We start from the raw sequence: 12,423 nt of genomic DNA, 5'->3' as shown, positions 1-12,423 counted from the left end.
ATAACCATGTAAAACCAATGTCTAAAAGCAAGAATTAGGTCAAGTTTTTGTAAATTATTTACAAGAAAACAAACAAACGCAAACAAATACAAAGTGGGAAAATAAGTTACGAGGTATCAACCAGATCCTAGCCACCCATATATGTTGATTATAATTTATTCATTTATTTTATCCACAATTCAACAGCAGGTGAGCGCGGTGAAAAAAAACGGTCCCATTGTTTATCCTTATAACCAATAATATCCTCAATATAATTATCATGTGTGTATGTTCATTGTCCACTGTTTATAGTATCATTTCTTTTTCAGTTCAAGTATCAAGCTTACTTCAACCCAAGTACGGATGTTCGCTTTGGAAGTTATAGTCCGGACACACCTTCTGAACCAGCTTGTAATCGATGCTGAAGAAGGATATGAAGATGCAGATGACCTTGAAGGGCTTGGCACAGAGCCAGGCCGCGTTCGACTGGGTGTGCTCCGTGAAGCACGTCTGGGACGGGTCGTACAGGCAGGGCTTGGGCTTCTTGGACCGGTTGGTGTTCTCGTACTCCATCCGGCAGTTGAAGGTCTTAGCCTCCTTGGGGTCCACGGTGGTCTGGTGGGTCTGCTGCAGCTGCACCTCCACCGGTGCCACCCCGTGGAGGTGTGGGTGCAGCACCTCGAACTCCACCACCTTGGTGGGCGGGACGATGCTGACAGACACGTTGCCCAGGCTGGAGGAGTTGTGGCGGAAGTACACCGTGAACGTGCCGTTGATGTGGTCCACGATCTTCCCCGTTACCAGTAGGCTGAACTTTACCGTCTTCACGTTGAAGTAGAAGTCTCCCCAGCCGAAGATCTTCTTGGTCTTCATGGCTGTCTTTTGGGAGGGCTTGCGCTTGAGGCGGTAGCCTGTCTGGTCCAGGAGAAGGGACTGGTTCTTGGCCCAGTCGTAGGGGTTAAAGGGGCTGTATATGGGCTGCTTGGACTTCATGGGCGTCTGGTCGATGGAGGTGGAGAAGACGCGGGTCTGGTACGGAGGCTTGACTCCTCCCCCGGTCATACCGCCGCCCACTGTGGCTCCAACAACGCCAAAGGGGAGGGTCTTCATCACCTGTCCCGCTTTGGCAAGGTCTGAGAGGTCCTTCTGCTTCTCCAACCCTTGGACCTGGAGAGGAGAGAGAGTGAGATAGCGAGAGAGAGATAGGGCGAGAAAAAGAGAGAGAGTTAGAGTTACAAAAATGCTCAGTCCAACCTTCAACAAAAAACACCTGAATGGAAGTTCCATTATTTCCTATTATTGAACATTGGCTTTTTTTTCGTGCACTGGGCTCACAAATAATCTAAATAGTGTATTTTTGTTTGTACATTCAACTTTTTTTCCCCCTGCAAAACGACGCTAAGTGTAATGCATGTCAGTTTTCGTTTTATGCACTACTCCTGCTGTAATGCACTACCTAGGTGCTGATGCACAAGTGTGACTGACTTGAAATATCCTTCTTTTCTCTTTCATGTATCATCAATCTCATTGCTTCAGCTATTTTGTCGAAATTATGCTCAAATGCATGTACGCACATTCTCACTGACACACATACATACACATACACACACACACACACACACACACACACACACACAGGAGTTGAGCTCCCAGCTGTCATGGGGAGTTGAAAGTAAGAAGCATAACTGCTATTCCAAAGGGTTTACGAATGCCTTCCCTAGAGGATACATTTGGATGGATACTTACTTCAAAGAAATAAATAAACCAACAAACTTGGACTCCACTGTCGCTATCAAGTGCCAGCCAAAAATGGCTTCTGTCTCTTCTAATTCTGATCTATTACGCACGGACAGACAGTCTTGTCCCCTGTCCCTTAGATTTCATCAATCATCAAAGCCAATAACTACTCCATGTTGCCATTTGTCAAAGCCACGGTACTGCGCTCAATACACCTTTCTTACCTATTTGGTCTTTCAAGGAAAGCGTATTTTTTGTTAGCCTGGTCGTAACATGCCCACAGTCGGGGGTTTTCGCTGGATTGATCGTTGGAGTAAAAATGGTTGAAAGTCTATTGACTGCTGCACGAATAAATTAACAAACGAAGAAAGATGGTGATTGATGACCAATAACTAGATAACGACTGACTAAACCTTTTCAAAGAGGCCATCATTCACACACATCCCCTGAAAAGGGATGCGTCCAGACTGGGCAGTTTTCTACTGTTACCTTTAGACACAAATCTGGTTATGTTGCTCTGTTGGGTATAGCACTCTGCTGCTGTCCTATTTCACCTATCTAATGGCATTGAGAATTTCACATCACCATCATCATCATCATCATCATCATCATCATCATCATCATCATCATCATCTTCATTTTCATCGACACGCCTTTGCCCCTAGAGTTAAAGATGTAATTCAAATTTGTGGGCATAAAACTTTTGAACAAGGTCCATCAGTCGATGCCGGAGATGTTTTGGCCAATATAATGCAGATGTATATGACTAAAGAAAATCCCCCCGTATACACCAGTTTTTAATCATGGAGAGCAATAAAGCAATGAGAAAATTGAGCTATTTTAGAGATTCTCGAGGAGCTGTTTTTATCGCTTCTCATTAAGCATAGCTTATTCATGTGAATTAAACCTACAAAACCACACTGCTCTGCACTCAAACAAAGACATGGAAATTCATTGATCACGATTACTCAATGTTGAATAGTGTAGTCCTTATCTAACAATAACTATTTCAGTTGTAGTAAGAGAACAGTTGTAGTATCCCGGTATGTCTTCCTGAGGTTGAAAGATTCTAGTGTACTGTACAGCAACAGCACCACTGCCCAACAACATCAATAGATTGGAAAGCGATGAGCATAGGGAGATGGATAGTTTTTCCTTTGTATGCAAGTAATAAAATGGCAACAGCAAACAGAAACCAATAAATAGACGGACATGGCTATTAGCATTAATATATTTTTTCCACTCCTGACAGTAAATCAATTCAAAAGGGTGTGGATTTGTTAGAGTAAACATCAGATATTTTCTCTTGACATGAAATCCATGGACCTTAGAGTTCCTGCAAAGAAAAGTGTTTGCAGTAAGGTCATATGAGGATGCCTTAACTGCTGAAAGATAGACGGCTTGCAAAGATTGAAAAACAGAGGCTCTGTCCTTCCCTAACGTTTAATCCATCAGGTAACAAACAAACCGAGAAGTGTATTCATATCGTAGAAACTGCACTGTTTACACAGAGACCCACAATACAACCTTGAGTATTACGCACACACACATGCGCACACACACACATACACACACATGAACACACACAATCACACGCACACACACACACACACACACACATACACACACACAGGCAAGCACAAACAACCATATCTCACTATTGAATAACAATTTAAAATGTTTATGTCCTACATGTGCAAAGCTAAAAATATGTCCTACTGAATACATAGTTTTTTACATGAAGCACCTGATTGTATCACTGTACATATGTTTTTATACTATAGCATTTATTGAGTACAGGCCTTTTCATAGTCATTTTATTCTCCTATTGAAGATGGTCCATTATGTTACTACACATCCACATATAATTAATATATGTGGATGTGCAGTTCCTCTAGAGTATACCTTTTTTCAACATGTCAGACTTAACATTTCCACTCCTCTAACAGACTAACACATATTTTTTTTGCAAAATTCAACAAAATCCTTTTAGATAATCAAAAAATCAAAAAATCAATCAAAAAAAACGCTACTTCAAACATTCCCACAACAAATCTTATGTTGTGGAATTGAACTTCTTCTATAAATGGTAAACGGAATACCAAAGGTATTGGTACAACAAACGTTGTACCAATTCATGGTAAACGTTGCACAGATTTAAACCCACAGAAGAGATAAAAAAGACTGAAGCTGTCGCGGTGATGAACTTCCTGGGTATGTGTACTTTGGGCGTATCACGGCAGTAGAGAATATAATGGCCTTGCATGCTACTCCACTACTTCTGTATACACACACGTGTGATGAAGACAACTCAATAGCATCGGTCGGAAAAAAAAAAACAATCACATTATGGAAGATAGGAGAGAGAATGGGATAGTGAGGAAAATGTTATTAGCGGAGTCCCGAGATGAGAGGAGGGGAGACTAAGGAGGGCATATACTACATTTTCTGAAGACGGGGGGAACATAATTCATCTTTAACTTCATTTGGAAGAGGGTCTATATGAGAACCAAGCGTCGTTAGTCGACATTTAGGTGGAAACGCTGATCACCTACCCATGTGCAAGCGGGATTAAAATGTAGCAAGTGTGGAGTGGAACGAATGGGGTTGTGGGTTGGAGGTGGGGGGGAGAGTAAAGAGGGGGAATGAGAGAGAGAAAGATAGAGAGAGGGGGGTAAATGGAGACAGAAAGAAAGCCATATAAACATAGACCAGAGGAACCAGGGGTTAAAGGGGCTTCCCGCCAGCTCCTCCAAGATAGGAAGGTGAAGTGTGTGCTAGAATTGACTCCTAAATCCTGAAATGCCACATGCCACTACAATGGAGATCTCTTGTCATCATTAAGGAAGCTTTAGATCAATAGTATTATCTCTCTCCCCCTATCTCTCTGTCTCTCTCTCTCTCTCTCTCTCTCTCTCTCTCTATCTCCCCCCCCCCCCCCCTCTCTCGCTCGCCGCCACTAATGGGGTTCTGGATGCACCACCCACAGCATGCGAAGTCTCACCTTCCCGCCGTAACTAAATTCCACTCCTTTAGAGACCGCCATGGCTGGCTCTTCGGATGGAGCATTGGCCTCACGCGCCAACCAACACCCTTCACCTCCACCACCTCCACCACCACCACCACCACCTCCACCACCACCACCACCACCTCCACCACCACCACCACCTCCCTGTTCCCTGAAGACTGATGAGGAGATGAGAGGCTCCCGTTACTCAGCCCTCCCTTACCCTCCCTCACTCTCTCGCTCTCTCCTCTCTCTGTCTCTTGCTCTCCCTGCCGAGCTTGTTCGTTTGTCTAATTGGAGTTTTATTGGTGACAATCAATTCATTTCCATCTGTGCTCCTGGCTCGCATTGATCCACTGTCACCGGAGAGCGAGAGAGTCAAATGAAGCGTTCCCCTCCCACTGCCTCACCCACTGAACCCCGCCGCAGGATCCGATAAAGGCCACTGCCAGCAGATATGCTCCTGGTTTACTGTTGTTATAATTATAATTATGATTTTGTAATTGTCCCTGTCTCTGTCTCTCTCTCTCTCTCTCTCTCTCTCTCTCTCTCTCTCTCTCTCTGAGTTTACTGTTGTTATCGTGGGACTGAGCAAAAAGGACAGGTTCTCCTTTCCACACTATTCCGTCCTTACACACATGTTTGATTTCCTGTCAGAAGAGTCGATATTTTTCAGGGAACTATTTGTATTCGGTCACGTTGACTCCTCCAGATAAGATGTTGCAAAGCTGAATACATATGAGGATTTACTTTGAAGTTTGTGTCTGCTGTACTTTACAAATGCTGCCTTACTACCTTACTATTTGGCTAAGTGGCACTAAGGTGCATCACTGCTGATGGATAGCTGAAGGTCTGACAACATTATATCATTTCACTGCAACACTGGACATCAAAGAAGAATAGAAAGTGCAGACAGTCCATTCATACCCAGTTTCTTTACAAATTAAAGTGTATGTGATATGACTGATCTGATTTCTTCATTTTAATTAAATTCTGTTTTGAGTTCTGTGACTATTCTGCTATATATTTTGGGCGTGCCATTCTTATGCTCTTAGGGTAAATGGCACGGAAACAAGCTGTGCATGTTTTGCACATGGAAACTTGAAGAGGACATAAGCCAGTAATAAAAATCAAGGTTCTATATGATCCTTTTTCTAACTGGGAATAGTTGAAAGCATTAACTTATATAATGATATACAAATAAATAAATACAAATATTTTGTTTTCATGTTAATATTTTCTGTGTTTTTTACTCGACTTGCTGCCAGCCTTTTTGTAGCAGCTATTCAGGGGACAAAAAGGTACAACTATACAAACAGTACTTCACTCTTCAGATTATTTTTTTTCTGTGTGTAATTTCAACAGCATAGACAGGAAGACAAAGGGAACCTCAATTCTATTTTGACAAAGATCACGTAACATATCTCAGAAATTCCCCCAGAAAATGGAAAGGCTGAAAATGACATTTAATTACAAAAAGCAAAATAAAGCCCCAAGGAAAACGATAAACCAGTAGGGGGAATTAAATGAAATAGAATGGCGGAGGGGACGTGTAGTAGGGCAAGGAAGGAATGGGTGGGTGGGGGGTAGAGAGAGCGAGACAGTAAAAGTGATTTCGCAGTCCAGTGGTGCCGCTGGATTATCATGAAAATGAAAGCGACTGAGTCAGGGAGTATTAGGGAGAGAGGAGAAATGGAGCCAAGTCAGATAACATAGGGAGCAGAGGAGGGGAGGGGCAACCAGGCAGGAGGCAGGGAGGGGGGGGGAGTAGAGAGGAGAAAGTGGAGGGGTCTGTAAGACAATATAAAGTAAGGGATAGAAGAGAACGAGAAGAGGTAAAAAGACAATATATATACGACACAGACTGAGATTATGACGGCAATAACACAAGAATGAGAAACACTACAGCCCATGGAGAATAATCAAGGGTTTCTGGAGAGGTAATATCTATAATATTGTTTCAAAGGAAAGGAGCCGCTCAGCTCTGGTCCAGCTCTCTCTCAGACAATTTCTGGTTAAGGGAAAATAAGTCATTTTTTCACAGAAAGAGGCAAGAATGTAAAAAATGCTATGGTCCTGTATCAGTTTAAATTAATCCACCCAGAAAGAGGAGACCCAACACCGCTGCACTGATGGGTTTTACAGCTTATTAGCCTGAAGATAATTTGCATTTAAAGATTAATTGAGAATTAAGAAAGGACGAAAGAAAGAAAGAAAGAAAGAAAGAAAGAAAGAAAGAAAGAAAGAAAGAAAGAGAAAATATGAACGAAAAAAAGACGAAAATAAAACTAAGACAAAAAAGAAAGAAACAAAGAAAGAAAAATGAAAAACAAAGAAGGTAAGAAAACGAAGACAAAAATATAATAATACAAATCAAATATAATGAAGAACAAATTATGACACAAAAAAAAAGAGACAGAAAGAGAGAAGGAAAGAAGGAAAGAAAGACAGAAGGACAGAAGTGCTAGACTGTAGGCCTGGTGTGGTGCCCAAGCCATCATAACAGGTTTATGAAGATATTGCAAACTGCCTTAAGAGTAATATGCTGACAATATTGGAGACGCCACGAAGATTGCTCCGAAATGAAAAGTAGAAATGTCTTGCATTTGCTGTAAGTTCAAATTTATTGATCAGGGGCATGCACTGATTCATGTTTTTAATTGAGGTTGAAGGTGTTGTTGTTGCAGAATTGAAAAGAAATTGTGAAAATCGTTGTTTTCAACACTTCTTCAAAATAAACACTGTTGAAAACATGTTCATAATAATGTCTGAATAGTTGGATCAGTATAAAGTCAGACGAGTCACCATTATTTCAAAGTAATAAAACAAAAGTAACAAAATACGTTAATGATATAAAATGAACTCTTATTAATATTGAACATTGATTGTAAACAAATCTCCTTAAATTCACATATCTACAGTCAATTAAGATGCTTGTCCTCACACCTCCAATATGTGTGAATGCTGTTACCTTTATTTTGAGATGTATTCTAGACTTCAGCCAATCAGATGACATCTACATTCATCCCTCTGACTTGAGATGGTCACATAGGCGCTGAGCAGCCCTTCTAATGAGTCAAAGCTTTAATAGCCGATACCTCGCCTAAACACTCTAGCACGCACGCATGCATGCACTCACACACACGTAGACACACAAACACACACACAAACTCAGTACTTTCTCAAGAATATAATTGAGAAAAAGTTAGAGAGAAGTTAGAGAAAAAGTTACATTTATTGAAAATGTATTAAACAATACAAGAATATGTATGGTATCAACTTTTGTTCTAAACTTATCTTTAATATCTATTATAAAGATTATATCATGCTTCTATTTTGTTAAATTGGTTGGGGAACACTGTTGATATTTTGTATTTATATTTTGTTGTATACTGTCCACCACATTTCAAATTATTCCCTCAAAATATGAGTTGGGTCTGTTCTGAAAGCTTCCAAACAGCAGGGGAAGCATTAAGTCATTGTACAGCTTTTTTCAGCCTTGTCCCTGTCATTTAGTCAGTACTTTCTCCCCAGATCTTCGCATCATCTCTTCTCCAGCATGGTTGTTTGGCCGAAAGTGTCTGAGATACTGACATAAACTGAATGGTGACAGGGAAGCTAAGGAGCCACGTGGAATACCATGAGTATATCTTGCTCCTGTCGTCTGATGGAAGGTGCGGAAAGTAAAGTAAAAGAAATTATATTATTGACTCTAATATAATGGAATGATATCCTAATAATACATAGGTAAAACAAAGTGGAACTGTAGAAACAGATATGTAATCATACCATTCTATATACTTCTCCATACGTGATGCTTCTTTTTCGGGGGTTGGAGGGAGGCCTTGGAGAAGAGTTGCATACTTTGGTTGTATACTTTCAAAATCCAGCTAACCGTGGCTTGGTTCTCCACATTGCCTAGCCCAACTTTAAGCATAGCTCCTAGTAGGGTTTTCAAAGTATCCTCACCAAATCAATGCCAATGTGTAATCATTGATAAACATCGCCAATATCATTTATTTTTCAAACTTTTACCCTACTACTACTCACTTTTGCTAAATCTTTTAATAAAAATAACAAAACAACCTTAATGGTCTCAAACAGAGGCAGGCGCAGTCAACTCGAAACTGATATTCTCACAGCGCATTTCAGTCACTAATTGCTGACTGATGGCTATGCAATTTCTCATATATTATACTATAATAATAGCTTTTAAATCTTACTGACACCACCTTTAAATAATGTTAAGGAGTGAAACCTTGACTCTGCTCAAAGGCGCGGTACTTAAGTGTTCCAGTAAGCATCAACCCCACCAAGCCAACATTTAAGGCTAGATCTCAGACCATCACTAGCAATATGTTGTCTTTCCAGACAGTGGGTTATCCAACCACATTGTCTGCTCTGTTCAATATTACCTGAAAATGTTGATTGTGTACCCAATGGCCTTTAAGAGTAGAACAAGGAATACTCATAAAAAGAACCAATAAAAGTGGAATCGAAGAACCTGACCTTAAGACAGGCAATAAAGTTAAGTGCTGCAGTGCAGCGAGTGTGCGAAGAAAGGGATTAAGTTAAACAATATGGTAGCTTGTTGCTCGCTCTTTTTATACCTTTTCCTTGTTTCCATCATCACTTTACTGCAACCATTGTGTAATACTTGTGTTGGATTGATATGCTAATCTTAATTATTCTACAATAGTGAGGATATGATGATACACACATTTAAGTTAATGGTGGGAACTTGTTTGAGTGAAATTCAAAAACATTTTCCAAACAGTCCAACAGTCCTTCCAATGAGTCTTGGGTGATTGTAAACCCTATGACATTAGAATAATATAACTACAACACTAACTACAGTTTCACACCAAGTTTACTCAACTGTAGCTAAAAGCAGAAATATTACAAATATTTTCAGACAAATCAGCAGCCGTCATCAATCTCCAATCTTAGAGCATAAAGTAAACTTTTTTTATGCTGTTTTGTTTTTAGAAACCATGCGCGGAAGGCCATTTTCCCTCAGTCCCCTCTCTCCTTCTGTTGGAGCTCGTTATTATTTAATCCATCTTATTACTACTTCAGTGCGTCAACGCAACACCGACCTCAGACGTTATTACTGAGTTTGTGTCATTCATTCTTTTATTTTTGTTTATTTCGTTATGTAGGTCTACTTAGTGCCAAGAGAATGGGTCCTTGCAATATCTCTTGTGACAGTAGCAATTAAAATAGCTGACTCACCACCAGGATTCTACAGTATAACTTCACTTTAAATCCATCTGGTTATAATATAAACGAAACAGAACTACTTGGGGAAAGAAAGAAAGTTAGAGCGAGAGAGATAGATATAAGTAGTAGGAGAGCAAGAGAGAGACCGGCAGAGATAGTCAGAGAGATAGACACAGAGACACAGACAATCAGAGAGAGACAGAGACAGACAGAGACAGAGAAAGAGAGAGAGAGATAGAGAGAGAGAGAGAGAGAGAGAGAGAGAGAGATAGAGAGACACAGACAGAGACATAGAGAGAGAGATCAACAGAGAGAGACCCACAGAGAGAGAAACAGAGAGAGAGAGAGATTAACAGAGACAGAACCACAGAGAGAAACAGAGACAGAGAGAAAGAGAGAGAGAGAGAGAGAGAGAGAGAGAGAGAGAGAGAGAGAGAGAGAGAGAGAGAGAGAGAGAGAGAGAGAGAGACTGTTTTGTTGAAGGCACCAGAAGTTAATCATCTCAGGTGCTGTGCTGGTTCGTTTGGGCGCATTACCAAAAACCACCACCGCGGCCACCTCTCCCACCGGTGGCCCCTACACCCAAATCCATCAGGGGCTCGGTTCCACTCAGGGGCCCCCCACCCCCAACCCCCCTTACCCCGCAGGAGTGAGGAAGCGGGGAACATATTTTAAGCTAATGTCTACGGGGATGGGGGTGTGTGCGTATGGACGAGGGGGTCTCTTTTGCTACTCTTCACGGGATGACAGCTCTGCTATTCTTTAAGAAGGAGTGGCAAACCTCCCGCTGGCTGCATCTTCACTTTAATCATTCATCTAAATTACTGCGGCACAAATCCGGCTAGCGTAAGGGCCGTCGGGCCCGTCCACGGGGGGTTGTCTGAATAAAGCAACGCTAACGTTAGACGTTCCGCCGCCCCAAATCTTTTTTTGTTTTTTCCATCTGCGACCGCGTAAACATATATTGGACTCTGAATTGCCAACGTGTGTCAGTGTTTGCCTTTGACTGCGCTCGGTGGGTTTGCGGGTTTGAAGAGTTTCAGATTGGTGGGTCGGCGAGGAAGAGGAGAGGAGGCTGATGGGACGGAGAAGTGTGTCTCCGTGTGGCGCGGTGGGGATGAGCCACGCGCTGAGCTGCTAAGTGACAGTGATTGATGCCCTCTGTGTTCTTCTGTAACTACTTGAAAGCACGCACACAAATGCACGCGGTAGTGCTCAGGCGCAGCCACACGCACACACACACACGCACACACACACACACACACACACACACACACACACACACACACACACACAAACATATGCCATTAAAGCCAAAGTCAACAGGAATTTCCCCAAAAATAACATAAGAGGAACAGTCAACAGCGCAAACCAAGAACAATTAAGATAAACGGTTAAATAATTGAAGAATTGAGGTACGAATAAAAAAGAAACACGCTATCTGCTAAATGAATGGAAGACAAGAAGGGAGCGCTGTGGCAGAGAGGGTCCCGGCGGGGAGGCAGAGGCACGGAGGGGAAGAGAAACGCACAACTTGATAACTCCATCACGATACCCGGAAGACTCAGCAACCCTGGCTACTTAGAACATCTCCCCTTCCTCTATCCCTCCCCCTCCCCTTCCCTCCCCTTCTCAATCCAACCCTCCCTCAATCTCAATGTCTGTCCCATTTTTCCCATTTGCCAACAACGCCATTTCCCTCTCTTTTCTTCCTTTCTTCCTTCCTTCCGTCAACTACAGCCTCCCTCCTTTCCTCCCTCCTTTCTCCTCCTACCCAGCCTCCATCCCTGCCTTCCTTCCCATCCTCACCTGCGTCCCTCTTCTCATGCTCCTTCCTTCACGGCGTCTGTCCGTCCCTGCCTTCCTCCCCTCCCCTCCTCACCGGCCTGCTCCCTCCCTCCCTCCCTCCATCCCTCCCTCCATCCATCTCTCCAGAAGGCCTGCTGTTGGAGTGCCAGGGCTCCGTCCCACAGTCCCTAACCGTGCCGAGGGTTTGCCACCACATCAGAATTAAAGTGGTCGGCGCGCCAGCCGGCGAGCGGCGGTGGGGTGTAATTGGATGATTAGAAAAAGATGAAACGACTAAATGTTATTTCATGCCTCCTCCCGCCCCACTGTGAAGCATCTCTCTCTCTCTCTCTCTCTCTCTCTCTCTCTCTCCCTCCCTCCCTCCCTCCCTGGGGGTGAGGGGCAGGGCATAAGGAGACCCTAGGAGTGGGTCTGTGTGTGTGGGGCCTCCAGCGTTAGGGTTAGGGCGTAGATTGCAGAGGTAATTGGAGGTGAAGCAGTGGGTAATGCTTGTGTATGTTACCCCCCCCCCACCCTCTCCCCCGCCCCCGCCCCGACCCCCTGTGAAGTGCAGGTGGGCTAGGAATCGAGACACTTCCCCTTTTCCAATCTAAGGTCATGCAAGCACATGTGTGTGTGTGTGTGTGTGTGTGTGTGTGTGCATGTGTGTGTGTGTGCGCATGGGTGTT

At 42.9% G+C, this 12,423-nt stretch overlaps 1 protein-coding gene across 1 annotated transcript in view; it reads right to left on the bottom strand.

The window, feature by feature from the left end:
• Nucleotides 1–327: 327 nt before the first annotated feature.
• nxph4 (neurexophilin 4) overlaps nucleotides 328–12,423 on the bottom strand; it is a gene marked incomplete at both ends in the record, with an annotated part of 35,317 nt that continues 23,221 nt past the window's right edge. Inside the window, one exon of the mRNA XM_079747459.1 lies at nucleotides 328–1,146. Within this exon, the coding sequence (XP_079603585.1) occupies nucleotides 328–1,146 (819 nt within the window). The remainder of the gene's footprint in view (nucleotides 1,147–12,423) is intronic.

This window comes from Pollachius pollachius, assembly GCF_949987615.1.
Source record: "Pollachius pollachius genome assembly, chromosome: 12".
NCBI classification, from domain to species: domain Eukaryota; kingdom Metazoa; phylum Chordata; class Actinopteri; order Gadiformes; family Gadidae; genus Pollachius; species Pollachius pollachius.
This window is presented reverse-complemented; position numbering and strand designations above follow the sequence as displayed.